Source organism: Nycticebus coucang, chromosome 17 (assembly GCF_027406575.1).
Source record: "Nycticebus coucang isolate mNycCou1 chromosome 17, mNycCou1.pri, whole genome shotgun sequence".
Taxonomy (NCBI): Eukaryota; Metazoa; Chordata; class Mammalia; order Primates; family Lorisidae; genus Nycticebus; species Nycticebus coucang.
In genome coordinates, this window is record NC_069796.1 from 50839349 (window position 1) to 50857547 (window position 18199).

Here is an 18199-nt window from a genome sequence, read left to right on the forward strand (position 1 = left end):
AAGTCTCCCTTCGCCCCATGGATCATGTGCAGGCAGGAGATTGCAGAATTGACCGTGTCCTATGTGGAAGGCGAGGCACCAGCAGACACAGGGATGGGAAGCCTCTCAAAGGCCAAATTCAAATGGGCCATTGATCACCTTGGATTGGGCTATTTCATTGTTATCACAATGTAAACAGGATGCTCAGAGGCGTGTTATGGCAGACAACCAACCAGCTTCACGCTGGTCCTCTAAGTCAATCCTGGCAACACGGCTGGCAGACAGATGTTATTATCCTTACTTTACAGACAGGCAAAGCCTTTTAAAGATCCTACACTCAGAACATTGCAAGGCAGAGACTCTGAGTCCTGGTTCCGCCATCCTAAACCACTTCCTAGATTTTTCCCATGTCTAGACTGCAGCAGGAACAGATCTTGGAGAACAACATTTTAGGCCAACCCTCTCGCTTTACCCTCAAAGAAGAGAAGCGACTTGTTTAAGGTCACACGGCGAGAGCATGGCAAGGCGACAAGGGGAACCCGAGACGCCTGGGTCTCTTCCTTCCCTCGTAAGTTCCCGGCTGCCCCGCAGCCCTCCGGGGCTCAGGGGGGAGGAGCTGAGCAGGGCCCGGGCTTTCCAGGGGCGGTCCCCAGCAGCCGCGCATTCCAGAGCCACGGAGCGCCGAGCTCCGGGAGCCGAGCCGCGCGTCCCGCAGCCCCTGCGCGCTCCCGCCTCGCGGGCTCCGAGGAGCCGGGCCACGTCCGGGACGCTGGCTGGGGCTCCACTTCCAGGCGTGGGGGCGCTTCCCGCTCCCGCTCCCGTGTGGTCCCGGGGATCTTGAGGAGCGCCGAGCCTTCCCTGCCCCAGAACTTTCCACAGATCCATCGCAAGGTTTAAAGGCAGCTCTGAGGACCCAGGGTGAGTGGAGCCGTCGCGTGCGGTTTGTGGGGCGCCGGCAGAGCAGAGCTCTCCGGGCTTGAGACCCAGCTGTCGGGTGGCCCCCACGCTCCTCTTTGTGCCCTCTCCTCCCTCATCCTGCCTTCCCCACTTTTGCATTTCTTCGCCTCACCCTCCACTTCCCTTTTCTCCCGCGGTCACCCCTGAAGTTCCAGCCACCATCTGTCTGCTCACAATCTTGGGCCTCTGGTGAGCTTGGGCTGGTGGGCCCTGTTGGAGGCCGACTTCCCTGCGGGTTCCCTGCCCCTGCCTTCTCGGGAAAGGGCAGCTCCTCGGGCAGACTGCCTCCTCGTGGCTCTCCAGGCCCCGCGTCCGTGAGGGCTCGGCCCCCGCCCCTGACCACCCGCCTGGACGCTGTGCTGGGTTGTGTCTTTTGCCACCCATTACAGCGGATGCTCTGCCCCGCTCTTGTCAGATCTTCGTGTAGAAGTCGCCGGGAGGTTGGAGGTGCAGTGCTGGTTCTGCCACCAGAAGCTGTTTCTCCATCCCGTCTCCTAAGCGTGTTTCTGCATCTGGGAAACGGATGGAAAGCAAAAGAGAAAGGAGGAGTGAAAAGGATCTTGGAGAAGCCTTCCTTCCAACCTCCTCCTGGGGTTATCTGACCCTTTCCCTAGGACGTAGCTGTTCCAATTGCTGGTTCTTTTCTACTCATGCTCCGCCAATTTCTGGAGGGTAGGAGCGCCCTGTCTGTCCTCATCTCTGAAGCGTCCTCAGCACCTGGCACAGGGCTTGCAAATAGTACGTGCTCCATCCATGTTTATTGAGTCAAAGAATGAACAGTGTAGGCCATAAACATCCGTACAAACTTCAAGGATTGTTCTGATTGAGGGCCAGGCTGGATTCATGCAGTTCCACTTGTTTGTTCCAACTAGTTATGATCCTGTTGGCCTGGGGGCTTTGGGGTCTCCCATATTGAACTCCTTGAAACACCAGGTCGCAGTGGTGAAAGCTGCTCAGCCATTCCATTATCAGAGATGCCTGGAGCTGTTGTACCACTGCAGTGGGCACGTAGTCTGGACCGATAGAGAATGTCTGAATGCGATGGGAGTGGGAGCAGGAAGAACAGTTCTCTGGGAGTCAGGAGACCCTCTAAGTGACCCTAGCTGAGGGTGGACCTCACCTTCCCCCTCTGTAAAATGAAGATGTGGGAATGGAACAGATACGTTTGTGGTTGAGCATGGCATGTGCTTTGGGTTATGCAGGCCACATAGCAGTCCCCTGGACACACACAGACAGCCCAGCTGAGCTTTAGGACATCATGTACTTTTGCAGTGACAACCTAAAAAGCCAAGAAGTATTACTCCAATCCAACAGGGACCTCCTGTTTCCAGCTGTCCTGGGGTTATGAGTCATGCTTGGGGGTTACAAGTCATACTCCATGAAGCCTCTGACTTGGTGACCTCTCAGGACCTCAGAACTGTGGCTTCACTGCACCAAAAGTCGAGGGAATTCCCCCTCTCTGGCATAGCCTGCGTACCACTGAGCTGGGGAGAGGTGCTAGACTCAAAACAGATTAGAGACACTGAGGGCTTGGAGTTGTGTCAGATACTCTGCCCTTTTGGGTAACAGACCAAGGGGGTAAGGGCCATTCACAACTTTAGATGGTTTCCCAGCCATATGCTGATCTTTACTTTAAAAATGTGCTTCTGGTTCTTCTCTGTGGATTAAAACTTATGAATGAAGGAAATGCCTCCAGGGAACAAGAATCTTTGTAAACTTGGTTGGTCTTACACTGTCCCTGTTGGCAGTGGTATCAAAAATAGACATATGGAGGATGGGTGGAGGGAGGGTGATTGTTGGGACCATACCTACAGTGCATCTTACAAGGGTATATGTGAAACTTACTAAATGTAGAATATAAATGTCTTAACACAATAACTAAGAAAATGCCAGGAAGGCTATGTTAACCAGTGTGATGAAAATATGTCAAATTGTGTATAAAACCAGTGTATGGTGCCCCATGATTGCATTAATGTACACAGCTATGATTTAATAAAAAAAATAGACATATGTATTCATACTCACAGTTTATAGGAATAAACATTGGCATTGCCACACCCTGCAGCCCCCAACTCTCGCCAGGTAAGCTGAGTAATATAATAATAATCATACTTGAACATTATTGAGTGCTTATAAAACAGGCATTATTCTAAGCATCTTACATGTATTAACTCATTTAGTCTTTACCACAAACCCACTAGGGAGGGACCATCATTATGTCTGTTTTATGGATCAGGAAACTGAGGTCCAGAGAAAGTAAATAACTGACCCATGATCACATAGGAAGTGTTAGAGCTGCAGTTTGAACTCAGCTAGTCTGGTTCCAGGGTCTATCTTCTGAACTTCACTGGAATTGGGTGGGGGACAGACCAGAGTTCAAACCTTGCTTCTGTCACTTACATGCAGGTAACCTGGAAGAAGTTAAGAGAATTTAACAGCCACTGTACTCACAGATCACTAGGGACCCTAGTACCCTTCCAACTCACTAGGGACACAGAAGGTGAACCTCAAGAGAGATTGGAGACAGCTAGCAGTAAAGACTTAGTTATGTAGCCAGGAAGAGAAACAGGAGAGAATTATAATTGCTTGGGGTATTAAACAATGGCAAGCCAAATCCAGTGACTAAACTGTACTTTGAATTGCTTAGTTGTATATAGATAGAGTTTATTTTATTGATTTGGACTCTTGACTGGCTGATTGGGTATATGACTTGCTGGAGACCTGTTACATAGGATTAGGGAAAATGAAATAGAGGATAGAGAATAAGAGACAGAGAAATTAAATTGGGGTACTCAAAATCAGTTTTAATTAATGATGACATGTACCTGGCACATATATCACTACTCCTAACCCCCTGCCCTAGGCCAATGTTGATAACGAGTACTTTGCACTTCCCCCTGGAATCCCTGACTCAGTGCTCTGGACAGCCTCTACCCATGGCTCCTGGAGCTACCTTGCCATGACAGATATGCCACCTTATTCTCTGGGTATGGTCCATCAAGTAGCAAGTGGGGAATCAGAAGATTTGACTTTTCTGTTTGACTACCCTTGTAGTACCTTAGGAAACACCTGAGGGCTTTTTAAAGATTAATTTTCTCTTCTCTTCACTATTTCTGTTTTTTCTTGAGCTGTGGACAGGGCTGTAGGGGAGGTAGGATGTCAGGAGAGGAGTCAGTCCTTGAGAGCTGGCCAGACCCTAGAGATCACCTTGTCATCCTTTCCAATTGACAGATAAGAAAACTGAGGCTCATTTGAGAAGAATGACTTACTCAGGATCATACAGTGATTTTGTCCCTTCCGTTCCCTTCCCTTTCTTCCTTTCTTTTTGAGATAGAGTCTTAATTCTTTCGGCCTGGGTAAAGTGTCATAGCATCATAGCATCATAGCTCATAGCAACTTAAAATTCTTGGGCTTGAGTGATCCTCTTGCTTCATTCTCCTGAATAGCTGGGACATTATGTGCCACAATGCCCAGCCAATTTTTCTATTTTTAGTGGAGACAGGGGTCTCACTCTTGCTTAGGCTGGTCTCGAACTCCTGAGCTCAAGCAATCCACCATCTCAGCCTCCCAGAGTGCTAGGATTACAGGCATGTGCCACCACGCCTGGCCATGTATTTGTTTTCTAATGCCACTGTAACAAGTCATCACAAATTTATTGGCTGAAGAAGATCTCCACAGATCAGAAGTTCAGTATGGTGAGTCTCAAGAGAATAAAATCGAGATCTCATCAGGATGCCTTTCTTTTTGGAGGCTCTAGGGGACGATCAGTTTCCTACTTATATGATTTGCAGATTTCAATTCCTATGGTTGTAGGACCAAGGTCACCATTTTCTTGCTGGCTGTAAACTGAGAGCCAGTCCTTATTTTTGGAGGTCACCGTGTTCCTTGGCTCAGGGCTCTCTTCCATCTTCAAAACCAGCACCAGCAAATCAGGTCTTTGTCATATTACATCTCTCTGACCCACTCTTCTGCCTTCCTCTTCACTTTTAAGGGCTCATGTGATTAGTTTGGGCCCCCTGGATATCTAGGATAATTTCCCCATCTCAGAGTTCTTACCTTTAGTCTCATCTGCAAAGTCCATTTTGCCTGTATTCTCTTGGCTTCACTCTCTGAATCATTCTTCTTTTTTTTGTATTCAGGAATCTGGGTTTGGCACAGTGACTTATGCCTGTAAACTTAACTTTGAGAGGTTCAGGTGGGAGGATCACTTAAGGCCAGGAGTTTGACACAGTCTGGGCAATGTAGTGAGACCTCTATCTCTACAAAAAAAAAGAAAATAAAACAGTTAACTGGGCATGGTGGCATGTCATCTGTAATCTTAGCTACTCAAGAGGCTGAGGCAGGAGGATCACTTGAGCCCAGAAGTTTGAGGTTGCAGTGAGCTACGATTGTACCACTGCATTCCAACCTAGGTGACAGAGTAAGACTGTCTCAAAAAGAAAAAAAAAGATTCTGGGTGCCAGGTTTGATGGTGGGAGGGCATGATTCTGCCTTCTGTATGTAGGAGGCCCACTTTGGGAGAGTGAATTGCTCAGGATCACATAATGAGTCAGGGGACTAGCACCCGGACTCTTGCAGCTCTGTTATGGATCCTCCCTCCCACCCCCCACAGTGCCTGTCATGGAGAGTCTCCTTTGTCAGCCCAGCACACAGCAGACACTTAGTCACTGGCAAATACCAATGATGGATGGTAGTGACTTAAACAGGATGCTGTGGACTTGGCCTGGGTTTTCTTTTCTGCTGGCTGTCTGTTGGTTTCCAAGACTCTGTGATTGGCTGGGTCAGATAGTACGTGCAGTCTTGAACAGCTCTGGCTCTGCTCTGATCTCTTCAAAATATCCTGGTGTTTTTCCATTTTTCTAGCCACAGAGGAGCAGATAGAAACTCAGGCAGGGAATAAGTATTTAGCTTGTTAGGAATTTCGGACAGACAGGGGCCAGTTGGGGTGAAACAAGAACAGAGTGCTCCTTAGAGGTCTCAGGCCATCAAAGAAAGCCCTATAATTTGATTCATTCCATATTTTCGGTAGTTGCATGTCCTGTCCATTCCTTCCCTGGCTCCTTTCTTTGGAACAGAGGTCCTTGGTGGGTTGGTGAATGTTTGAGATTACAGAAAAAAAGAAGAACTATTTCTAAGAGTAAATGTTGAAAGGGGTTTGGGGATGTACCTAGAGACAAGACCAGGAGAAGTTCAGGCCAAGTTTAATGAAAGGGTACTAAGACCTGCCTGGGCAAAGATGGCAGCTGCTATGAGGATAGTGGCAGGCTTGTTTATATAATGGGCGTAGGGGAGGAAGATTTCACAGGTTGCTGGAGGCTTTGACACATGAGGTCTTTACAGTGGAACTCTAGGGGTGGGGCCAGGTAGAACTTTTGTTCTGGGAGGGAAAGCGAGTGAAGGGTTTAGGCCCCTAATAAATGTGAGGTTGGGATGTCCTTCTCATATTAAACTTGGCATGGGATACCTGTTTTATCAGCCCCCCCCATTCTCTTCTAAGAACAGAGAAAGAAAGGTTCACTCCTTGGGTAACAACTAACCCCCTGCCACTCCTACCTCAATGCCCAGCTCCTGAGCACAGGGTGTCAAAACTCAAATTTGAGCTTGCCAGCCTGAGCAAGTCTACAAGAAGGGAATCCTAGAGGGTTCTGAAAGGCCAGTACTCCTCTACCCGCTATGTACAGGGTGGACTGGGAATGTTAGAGGGCCCTATAATCCTTCCTGAATGTACAGAGAAGACAGAAAATGATAAAACTAGAAGATGTCATTTTATTTTGGAGATAGGATTCTAACTTTTAGGGTCACTGGGGCTTTTGCAGGGGTGTGGATTCTTTCTGGACCTCCTCTGCCAATTAGGTTCCGTGAGTTGAGCTCATATCGGAAGTACCCACTCTTCCTATGCTCTTTTCTTCACTGATCTTATTATGTTTATTGGCACTCACGAAGTGCCAGGCCTTTTGATAAGCAAGAGATGAGACTTCTGCTGTCCTTGTGTTTGCATTTGAAGGGACAAAGGAACAAGTTTTTAGCCTGTTAGGGAAAAAAGCCAGTAAAAACAAATAAGCAACAAATGAGGCAATTTTAGATTGTGAAAAGTATATGAAGAAAATAAAACAAGATAAGAATGGTAGTTTAATGGGGCGTGGCTGTAAAGACTTTTCTGAAAGGTAACATTCAGGTTAAGGTCATGAACACTGAGAATGAACTGAGAAGGGAAGAACTTTCTAAGAGAAGAGCAAGCACAAAGGTCATCAAGTGGGTCAGCCCTGGGGACACAGTCATTAGGTGTTTGGGGTGGCCTGTGGGGGACCCTTCTTGGAACTTGAGCTGTCCTTTCTGTCTGGCCTAAACGTTCCATTCTTCCCTGATACTCTAAGCATCTACTTCTGAGGGTAGAGCCTTAAGAAGGGGTCCTATAAGTGAGACGATGCTGGAAAATCCGTGGTCTTTTTTCTTTTTTTCTTTATTTATTCCTGGGACAATGCTGAAGGTTGAAAAATCCTGAGCCTTGTGCCCTGGGAACCATCAGCCTTCTTGTTCACTTTCTGCAAGATGCTTACAAAGTCACGCATCTTCACATGCCCCCAGCAACAGTGACTCAGAGCCGGTTCTAGCTGCTTCATCTCTGGCCTCCGTGTCTAGTGGAAAGGAAGCAGCAGCAAATGTCTGCTCAGAGCTCTGGCAGTGCTGGACTGAGGCCACATCTGCAGAAAACCACCTGCCTCCATCTGCCTTTTCTCCCACTTTGGGATAATTAAGCTTGCCTGCCAGCAGGAAGTCATTTCTTTTATTGCCTTCTTCCTCAGTGAACTCCTTGGCAGTAAAACCGGTTGGATAACCACTGGAAAGCTCTCAAAAGTTAACTGTTAGCTGCTGCTCAAAAGTGGAGGGTGTGCATTTCCGGTGGAAGATAAAAGCTGGGGATAGACTATCATCAAAGACTATTTGGTTATGAAATGTATCACTGCGGTTTGCTATATTAGCGGTAACAGCACTTGATCAGCAGGGCCTGTGAACTCTTAGGAACTGTGCTGTGTTCACTACTTCATTTTAACTTCTGTGAAGCCCTTATTATGTACTAGGCATCATCCTAAGTGCTTGATGTACCTTAGCTCATTTAACTTCCACGGCATCCCAATAGGGTAGTTAGTATTAGTTGTTATTCCCATTTTACAAATGTAGAAGGAAACTGAAGCTCAAAGAGGTTAAGCCTCTTGCCAGAGCCACCAGGACTACATCTACTCACAACACACCAGGTATCTCATCACCTCTGGGCTTTATTGATGAGGTCTGCTCCGCTCAGCCTGCCTTTCCCTTCCTCTGATCCTTTTGAACTCCTACTTATCCTTTAAAGCCCATACCAAAGGCTCTTTTCTGTGTAATATTATCTTTTACTTAGGCAAAAACAAAGCAATGAGGATTAATGTCTTTCTGAACATCTGTTATGTTTGGAATTCTTTACATATTGTCTCACTTTATCCTCACTACAAGATGCTGCAGTGTAGTGCAGCATCCCTATTTTACAGATGAAAACATTGAAGTTTAGAGTTTTTTCTTTTTTGAGACAGTCTCACTATGTCACCCTTGGTAGAGTGCCATGGCGTCACAGCTCACAGCAACCTTCTACTCTTGGGCTTAAGTGATTCTCTTGCCTCAGCCTCCCAAGTAGCTGGGACTACAAGTGCCCGCCCCAATGCCCGGCTATTTTTTTGTTTCAGTTTGGCCGGGGCTGGGTTTGAACCTGCCACCCACCCTCAGTATATGGGGCCGGCGCCCTACTCACTGACTAAGAGGTACTGCTCTGGTATAGAGATTTTTAAATAACTTGTTTAAAGTGTTGTCTAAGGATGGAAGGTGGGATTTACATCCAAAATCCTCAACTCCAAACTCCTTTCTCTTTCTACTTCTTTCCTCTTCTCTGACAGCAAGTGGTTTGTACCTTTAGTGTAGTACGTCTCTGGTCTGGTAGGGATTAGTAATTATGATTCTGTCTTTGTCTTCCAAAAGAAAATGAACTCTTAAAGGCAAACACTATATTTTATTAATCGTATCTCAACGTTCACTTTTTGATATCCAGCGTTGAACACAGTGCCATAAATGTTTACCAGTTTATTTATTTATTTATTTATTTATTTATTTATTTCGACAGAGTCTCACTATGCCACCTTTGGTAGAGTGCCCTGGTGTCACAGCTCCAACAACCTCAAACTCTTGGGCTTCAGTGATTTTCTTGCCTCAGCTTCCCAAGTAGCTGGGACTATAGTTGCCCTCCACAACGCCCAGCTATTTTTAGAGACGCTATCTTGCTCTTCCTCAGACTGGTCTTAAACCTGGGGGCTCAAGTAATCCACCCACCTCAGCCTCCCAGAGTGCTAAGATTACAAGTGTGAACCACTGCGCCCGGCCTTATCAGTTTAGGTTGAATACCAGCTACGTATTTGGACTGGTCACTCAGGTTGTTGATTTAAAAAAATCATTAAAAGGGCTCCACACCGATAGCTCAGTGGTTAGGGCGCCGGCCACATACACCAGAGCTAGTGGGTTTGAACCCGACCCAGGCCCATCAAACAACAATGACAACTGCAACAAAGAACAGGCGTTGTGGCGGACGCCTGTAGTCCCAGTTACTTGGGAGGCTGAGGCAAGAGAATCACTTAAGCCCAAGAGTTGGAGGTTGCTGTGAGCTGTGATGCCACAGTACTCTACCAAGGGCAAGATAGTGAGACTCTGTCTCAAAAAAAAAACAAAAATCATTAAAGGCCGGGTGTGGGTGGCTGACAACTGTTATCTTAGTACTTTTGGAGGCCCAGATGGGCGAATTGTTTTGAGCTCAGGAGTTTAAGACCAGCCTGAGCAAGAGAGAGACCTGGGCTCTACTAAAAATAAAAAAAATTAGCCTGGCATTGTGGTGGATGCCTGTAGTCTCAGCTATTCTGGAAGAGAAAACAAGAGGATGGCTTGAACCCAAGAGTTTGAGGTTGCTGTGAGCTGTGATGAGACCACGGCACTCAACCCCAGGGTGACAGAGTTAGATTCTATCTCAAAAAGAAAATCATTAATACAGATTAATCATCTATCATCTTTATGGATAAAGTAAAGACATGGTCCAAGTCTGGGATGCTAACACACTCTAGCTGAAGGCAAGGAGCATTTTGCTCAGATCAGTGAGTCTCTGCAGCCTGGAATTATAACCCATAATAAGAACCTTGTAGAATGCTTGCCAGTGTCAGGGCATTGTTAGCTACTGTGTATGATTCTTATGTAATTATCTCAACTCTATGAAGCATATACTATTTTCCCATTTTGTTTCATGTAGAAATATAAGGAAATTTAAGTAATTTATTCACAGTTGCTCGGATGACACCACATTTAAATCCAAGCAGACTGGCCTCAGAGTCTGGGTTTGTAGTGTGAATGTAAACGATCTGTCCTGTTGTTTCCAAGTATTCCTTCCATTTCGAAGAGTTCTAATGGCTGTGCTAGAATATAGGAGCTTGAGGATTTATTGATTTACCTACACTGCTGAGGAGAGAAGGTGGGCATTTTCTGTTGGAGAAGCAGAAGTGAGCTGTTTTGGGCAAATCAGTGCTGGAACAGAGTTGAAACCGACAGAGTTGTCTGTGCTGTTCTTCTCCCGGTCCCTCATTTTGTGTGTATGTGGATTTCCCCTCTTTGGTGGAATCTTTTATAGCAAGTAGGATTCTAGCATCTCTTCCTTGTTCTCTGATAGTCTGACCGCAGCTGGTCACATCTTCTTCACTGGATTTATTTGCATTTGGGCCTTAAGCCAGAGGGATGAAACCCAAAGGTGGCACTTCATACGCCAGTGATTTTGTTCTGACAGGATTGCGTGTGCGTGTGCATGCATGTATGTGCACCTCAATAAGCTTCTACATAGCTACAAGGAATAGTCAAGTAAACTGCCTGGCCCTCGTTGTTTACAGAAGTTTATTCTGTCACCACAATCCCACCACTTTTTCCAACTGCCTGCTGCTTTCTTTCTAGCTCCCATCTCAAACAAGGTGGTGATGGAATTGAAAAGAGCACCACAAATGGAATGGTCCTAGTTCTCCCCTCAGTTCTGTCATGAACTTGCTGTGTGACCTTGGGCAAGTAATTTCCTTTCTTAGGCTATTGTTTCTTTGGTCTATCCCTCTCTTCTTAGGGAGAAGGGTTACATGTTACCTGGTTTTAAATAGATAGCATCTAAATTCTGTGCAGAGTTCCAGAACACCATTGGCTTAGAGAAGTTTCATCTCCACAGAACAAACTCTGGAGGATATAGTCCTGCTTTGTTAGTGTTCTGCAGAGGCATAACAAGTACCCACAAACTCAGTGGCTTAAAACATGTATTTGTTATCCTACAGTTTCCGTAAGGAGTCCAGGCGTGTCTCAGCTGGGTCCCTGCTCAGTGTCTCACAAAGCTGCAGGTTGCGTTCTTATCTGGAGGGTCAGCGACAAATCAATCTGCCTCCTTCAGGTTATTGTCAGAATTGTTTCCTGGCAGCTGTAGGATGTATGGAGCCTTGCTTCTTTAAGGTCAACAGGGTAGTTAGTGGACGTTAGGGAAACCCTAAGTGCTCTTTTGAAAGAAAGATTGCCAGCTGATTAAGTCAGGTCTGCCTAGGATATTCTTCTTTTGATTAATCTTTTTTTAATTTATTTTTATTTTTTATTAAGTCATATACACATAGATCATGAATACATTTATTCATATGTGAGGTACAATGTGGTTTTTTAAATACAATTTGGAGTGCTTGCATCAAACTAATTAATATAGCTTTCACCTCATTCACTTGATTATTGTTAAGACATTTATGTTCTATATTTGATAGATTTGACTTGTACCTTTGCAATATGCTCCATAGGTGTGGTCCCACCATTTACCTTCCTTCTATCAAACTTCCCCTGTCCCCTCCCTTCCCACTCCATTTCTCTCCTTTAGCCTGGGCTATAGTTGTGATCTATCTTTCATAAGAAAGTGTGAGTAAATATAAATTGGTTTCATAGCAGTGCTGAGTATTGGAAATTTACTCATAGTGAGAAATGGTGACTGACAATGTTTACCTTTTACTTTCTTTACCTTTATTTGTATCTGGGCCTTAAGCCAAAGGGATAAAAAGTATAAAGAGTGGATTTCTATTATCAATGATTCTGACAGAACCTTAGTTATGTCTGCAGAGTTCCTCCACCCTTGCCACATAACCCAGGGCTAATCATTAGGGGACAGAGATTGTGGGGGTCATTTTAGAATTCTGCCTGCCACAATTGCTTTCTAGAATATGCTATTTAGTTGTACCTGGAACATGCGAGAAACAGCTCCCTCTTGACTCTTCTATTTAATTGGCTAAATTGCTTATCCCTTGCGGACCGAGGAGGACCAATCAGCTATGTGCCTGGTTCGCAGGACTGGCTGTGTAGGATCTGTGATCTGGTGGGGTAGAATGTGTAGTAGTAGTGGCTGCTCTGCTGGTGAGCTCAGGGTGATGTTAATGCAGTTTCCTCGACAAATTTCTTTTGAACATATGTCAAAGTGTATTATGCATTGATAAGACAAATCACAGATAAAGTATGCTAGTGCAAAATGACAGGAGTTTAGGCCTGACTGCTGTTTTATTTCCCATGGTCATAAAAACATCATATTTCATCAGTGATAGGATCAGTTTGTGACGCGAATGGTTTGGGCCATATTCTGACAGGAACCATTAATCAGAAATAACAAGCACTCTAGTTGTAAAGCAAGTGATAAGCAAATTGATCTATGAGTATTAATTAGATGTATCAAGAAACAAGAGTTTATGCATTCATGACACATGCCAAATGGAGGTCAAGCAGAAGTCGGCTCGGAGAAGCTTAGTGTCCTGCTTTTTTCCCAAACAAATTTTTCTAGCATGCAATTAAAGATGTTGAACGTAAGGTTTTGGGGACAGAATTTTTATTTCCTAGTGGGTAGAGGTGGAAATGACTAGAAGCCCTATTACATGGGGAGGAACAGCCCACTGAAGGAAACGCATTTGAGTGGAGAAGATTGAGATAGGCAAATAGAGCTCCCTGTGCCTTCTGATGGCTGTCCACATCTACAGCTGGCCTTAGAAACCTTGTAGTGCTAGAACAGTAGCTCTGGAAGGGCCTTTGGAGAACACTGCAACCTGTGGCTTCCAAGCTGTGTTCTGAGAAGCCCAAGAAGTCAAGGGGAAACAGAACAGTGATGTATCACCAAGTAAACAGACTGTACCAAATAGGGACACACACACACATATAACAGCCCCCCTTAAAAGAAAGACTGAGCAAAGTTATTTTCTCAGATTTTTTTTCAATTAGAAGAAAAAAGTCTTTAATCATCAAATTTCAAATCTCATGTGTTATGGTTTAATATTGCTTTGGTTTGAATTGCGTATGTGAAGGGGACAGGCACCCTAATCTCTAGTGCTTAGAGTCTCCAAGGGTATTTTTTCAGCTCTGCTGAATGGGTAGAACTGCTTCTATGAGAGCAGCTTTGCTTTTACCAGTTTTTGTGATTTGGGTTGTAAATACAATTTTTATTTGTGAAAAAGTAGTATTGGTATAATCCAGGATACAGGTTACAGAAAAAGTTACATGTATTTAACTACTTGCTCTGTTTTGTTTTCTTTTAGTTAGGGGCAGTGACATGATTAGAAGTTAATGTATTTAAGTAATTATTCTGGAGGGGGGTAGGATGGAAGGTAGGGCAAGACACCTGGGCCTCAGTTTCTCATCTGTGAAATGGGACTGATTCTAGCTTTAATATTTCATAATTCTTGATTGTGGGTGAGCCCTGAAGCCTGAGTTCCTGTAAATGACAGGTTTTGTTTATGAAAATCAGCCAGGGGAGATTTATGTATTCCTGGCATTTGGAGTCAGGGAGACTATGTGAAGTTAATGGGTTTACAGGAAGTGAATGGGTTTTGTGGGGTTCCCATTGCTTAGGGCAGGCTAGCTGTTGATGTAATCAAGAGACCACAAAGAATAATTTCTCCGCCTGTCCCTCTTTAACAGTTTGTGTCTCCTGTGACTCATGCTTCTGGGTCTTAAACCTTGGAGAAAGTGACTCCATTTCCAGGGCTGCAGCTGAGCCAGCCTGTACCTCTCCCTCCTCTGTAGGCCCCAGAGGAACTTTGATACTCCTGCGGCCCAGGGGAACTTTGCCAGAGGCGTCTCCTTCATCTTGGAACTCACCCACATCTTCCAGCCTGGCTAAGAGAACTTAGGCATCAGTTCCCAAATCTTAGAGCTGAAAGAAACTTTAGAGATTGTTGAGTATAAGGGGCGCCAAGCCTGGCCGTACATTTAAACCACCTGGGCAATGGGGAAGAAAGGCTCCTTCCTGTCCCCTTTCATATCTAATTCAGTTAGTCTGGATTGGGACCCAGAAGTCAGTGTTTTAATACTTACCTTAATTTTATTTGATTTAAAAATTATATGTGTATGTATTTACTGTTTTTAATATAGAGATAATAAAAACAAACCCTAAAATTCTATTTTCCCCTCAACCCAGTTGGCGTAAAAAATTAGAATTAATACATGGTCATGTTTAAAAATTTGAATGATATAAAAACATGAAAAACGAAAAACACGAATCTCTCCTATCCCTGGTCTAACTCCCCCCAAAGTAACTACTGTTAACACTGATTACACTCAGAGTTCTGTTGAGCACTCAGTGTCACTGTTCTGTTTCCCCTTGACTTCTTGGGCTTTTCAAAACACAACTTGGAAGCCACAGGTTGCATAAAGAATTATGGAATATTTTTATGTCTATATCCTCACTCATCTACTTATTTCTGTAAAATCTGAACCAAAGGGAATATCTTATACCCATATACATTATCCTGCATCTTGTTTTTTTTTCACTTAAAATATTTTGTAGCTTACCACAGATCAGACTTTTTTAGTAATTATTAAATAAGATGATTTCTTCCTTTTCAGGAAGTTATTATTTATTTCTCTCATCTAAGTGAACACTGTTAGACCAACATCTTCCCATCCCCCCTACCTCCTGGCCTCTGCTAACTACCAATCTACTTTCTGCTTCTATATGTTAGATTTTTTTCTTTTAGATTCCATGTACAAATGAGAATTTGTCTTTCTGTGCCTGGCTTTTTTCACTTAGCATAATGTCCTCTAGGTCCATACATGTTGTCCCAAATGACACAATTTTTCTCCTTTTAAAGGTGGAATAGTATTTCATTGTATATATACCACATTTTCTTTACCATTCATGGTTGATGGGCACTCAGGTTGATTCCCTAGCTTAGCTATTGTGAATAATGTTGGAATAGACATCAAAGTACAGAAGTCTCTTTGACATCGTGATATCAAATTCCTTACTTACATGCTCAGAAGTGGGGTTACTGGGATTATTATGGTAATTATTATTGCTAGCTTTTTTAAAGAAAACTCCAGACTGTTTTCCGTAATAGCTGTATTAGTTAAATAAATTAATATTTGTAATGTACTTGGAATAATGCTTGATTTGTACCAAGTGCTACGTATTTGTTAAATGAGTGAATGAATAAACAAATATATCAATGAATGAATACATGATAATAGCTGCACGGTGTTCCATTATATGAATATACCTTACTATATTTTACTAAAACCATGCAGAATAAGTGAGTTCTCCCCGGAAAAGAGGGAGCTCTGTTCCCAGGAGAATGGGACATGAGGTACAGGATGAAAACCAGTGAGTTTCTCATTTTGCTTTATTTTTTTTGAGACAGAGTCTCACTATGTTGCCCTCGGTAGAGTGCCATTGCGTCACAGCTCACAGCAACCTCAAACTCTTGGGTTGAAGTGATACTCTTGCCTCAGCCTCCCAAGTAGCTGGGAATATAGGCACCTGCCTCAATGCCCGGCTGTTTTTTTGGTTGTAGTTGTCATTGTTGTTTGGCATGCCCAGGCTGGATTTGAAGCTAGCAGCTCCGGTGTATGTGGCTGGCACCCTAGGTGCTGAGCTACAGGCACCGAACCGAGTTTCTCATTTTAAAGACGAGAGAACAGACTAGTAGTTAAGCATGGAACGCTGGAGTCCCAGACACTTGGGTTCACTTCTTTGGTCAGATCAATGACACCTCTGTTTTTTAAGGCTGCAGAGTCCTCATCTATAAAAGGGGCATAAGTGAAGATACAGGCCAAGAGATAAAAAATGGACAGTAATTATAGTTTCTGCCTCAAAGAATTAGTGCTCCAAGTGAGGACTGAATGAATAGACATAAAGTGCTCAGCCTGATAATTGGAAGCCCTCAGTAAATAAGCCATTTGCTGTAATATGATTAATGATCAAAAAGCCTTAAGATGCTGTATCTGGTAAGTCACCCAAGCTTCTGACACATGGGGGTTTCCCTCTAACATGGGAGGCAGGGAGGCAGCACACAGTGGTGACTTTCCTTTCCCGTCTGTTGCAGAGTGAAGCAGCATGGACGCAGTCAGCCAAGTCCCCACAGAAGTTGTGCTTCCCAAGCACATCCTGGACATCTGGGTCATTGTCCTCATCATCCTGGCCACCATTGTCATCATGACCTCCTTGTTGCTGTGCCCAGCCACTGTGGTCATCATCTATCGTATGCGGACACATCCTATCCTCAGCGGAGCTGTCTGAGAAACTACAAAGAGGGCCAGGCGAGGGATGAGGACAGGACTCCCTTCCCAGCCCTGTCCCTGTTCTCAGAAAAGCAGCATCAGGGACTCTGGAGCTTAGACCTCAGTTCTGGTTTTGATGCTGCCACTGACCAGCTATGTGAATTTGGTCATGGGGCCTAACTCTATGAGTTCCAGGTTCCCCATCTTTCACTGGGGTATGACGATCCCTGCGCTTTCTACCTCACAGGGTTGTAAAAACCAAAGCACTTAGTGGAGCTGAAAGCTGTGTGAGCAGTAAAGTCACCACAAATAAATAAGTGTAATGATGAATGCTGAGAAACTTCAAAGAACCAAAGAACCTAATTGCTGGTGATGGCCTCAAAGGTGGTGAGGGACACCCTGGGTCACAGCAGCCTTTGCTAGTGCCCCTCAGGTCAAACCATGCCAAGGGCACCCTGTCCTCATTCCAAGGGGCCAACAGTACATTGGCTCAGTTATTTTCTTTAAGGTGGCATTCCCTGTATTTTCTCAGTTGGGAGGGAACTGAGCATGGCAGGGGTAAGGAGATCCGTAGGACTTTCTAGAACCTTCTCTGTGCCAGAATCTCTGTCTCTAAGTCTGGAGGAGGGCTCTGCAATCTATCTGTTGGCAGTGACAAGGGAGCCGGGGTGATGGGTTTCTTTCTGCACTGTCTCATGTCTCTGCTAGCTTTGACACTCAAGCAATGTTGGAACATGCAGAGTGGCTGAGTTCCTTACCACTGGAGCTTTGAGGATCTCCAGTCCCCAGCCCCTCCTTGCCCCTCTGCCCAGCTCCTGCTACAGGGAGCTTCCCCCGCCACTCTCTTTCCATTCCTAGCAATGTAGCCAATCCAAGGTCCTTACGTGTTAAGAGATGTTCCCAGGAACCCAGGTGTTTGGAACCAACTCAAAGCAATGATAGTTATTTTAGATGCTATGATTTGTATTTTTAGAGAGATATTTCTGGACCACGCAAGCTCTTTGATATCAAAATCAAGAGCACCTTGGGATTTATTAAATTATGTAAGAAGATGGCATAGATACCAGGATATTATTGTGCAAAAATGAAGCTTTTAACTTTGATCTGATTTCACTGATGTGCACAGCCAATTTCCAATAAAGTGTTAGAATGAGCATGTCTGAGGTCTTTCTTTAAAGAGCACCTATCCAACTCAACTCAGATAAAAGGATTCCACTTAGACACAGTTTGAATGTATCAACAAAAAAGGGAAGAGAAGAATCAAATTAATTTCCAGGATTTTAGGTTTAGCAACTGGGTGAAGTTGTGCATTTTACAAAGACAGATATTGTGGGGGGGGAGGGGAGGGAGAACAAATTTTGGATGCAAGATAATGAATTTAGTGTTAGGTTGAATTTCAGTGCTTTGATGTTTGTGTGGATGCTATCAGGATGCAGTTGGAAATCTGGGTCTGTTCTTGGAAGGATTTTATGGTTATGGTTTGGGGCTTATTATACATAATAGATACTCTATAGAGGAGGACAGAATTAGAGTGTACAGGCTAAGGATAGTGCTAAAGGCAGAACTTGGAGGACACTAAATAGAAGTGGAAAAGGAGGGCGGCGCCTGTGGCTCAGTCCGTAAGGCGCCAGCCCCATATACCGAGGGTGACGGGTTCAAACCCAGCCCT

General features: G+C 44.5%; 1 protein-coding gene across 1 annotated transcript; it reads left to right on the top strand.

Moving 5' to 3' along the window:
• Positions 1-763: 763 nt before the first annotated feature.
• Positions 764-17684, top strand: SMIM3 (small integral membrane protein 3). The gene is made up of 2 exons (XM_053567173.1): positions 764-897; positions 16356-17684. Exon 2 carries the CDS (start codon positions 16367-16369, stop codon positions 16547-16549), a length of 183 nt encoding a protein of 60 aa, XP_053423148.1. The 5' UTR covers positions 764-897; positions 16356-16366; the 3' UTR covers positions 16550-17684.
• Positions 17685-18199: the final 515 nt, after the last annotated feature.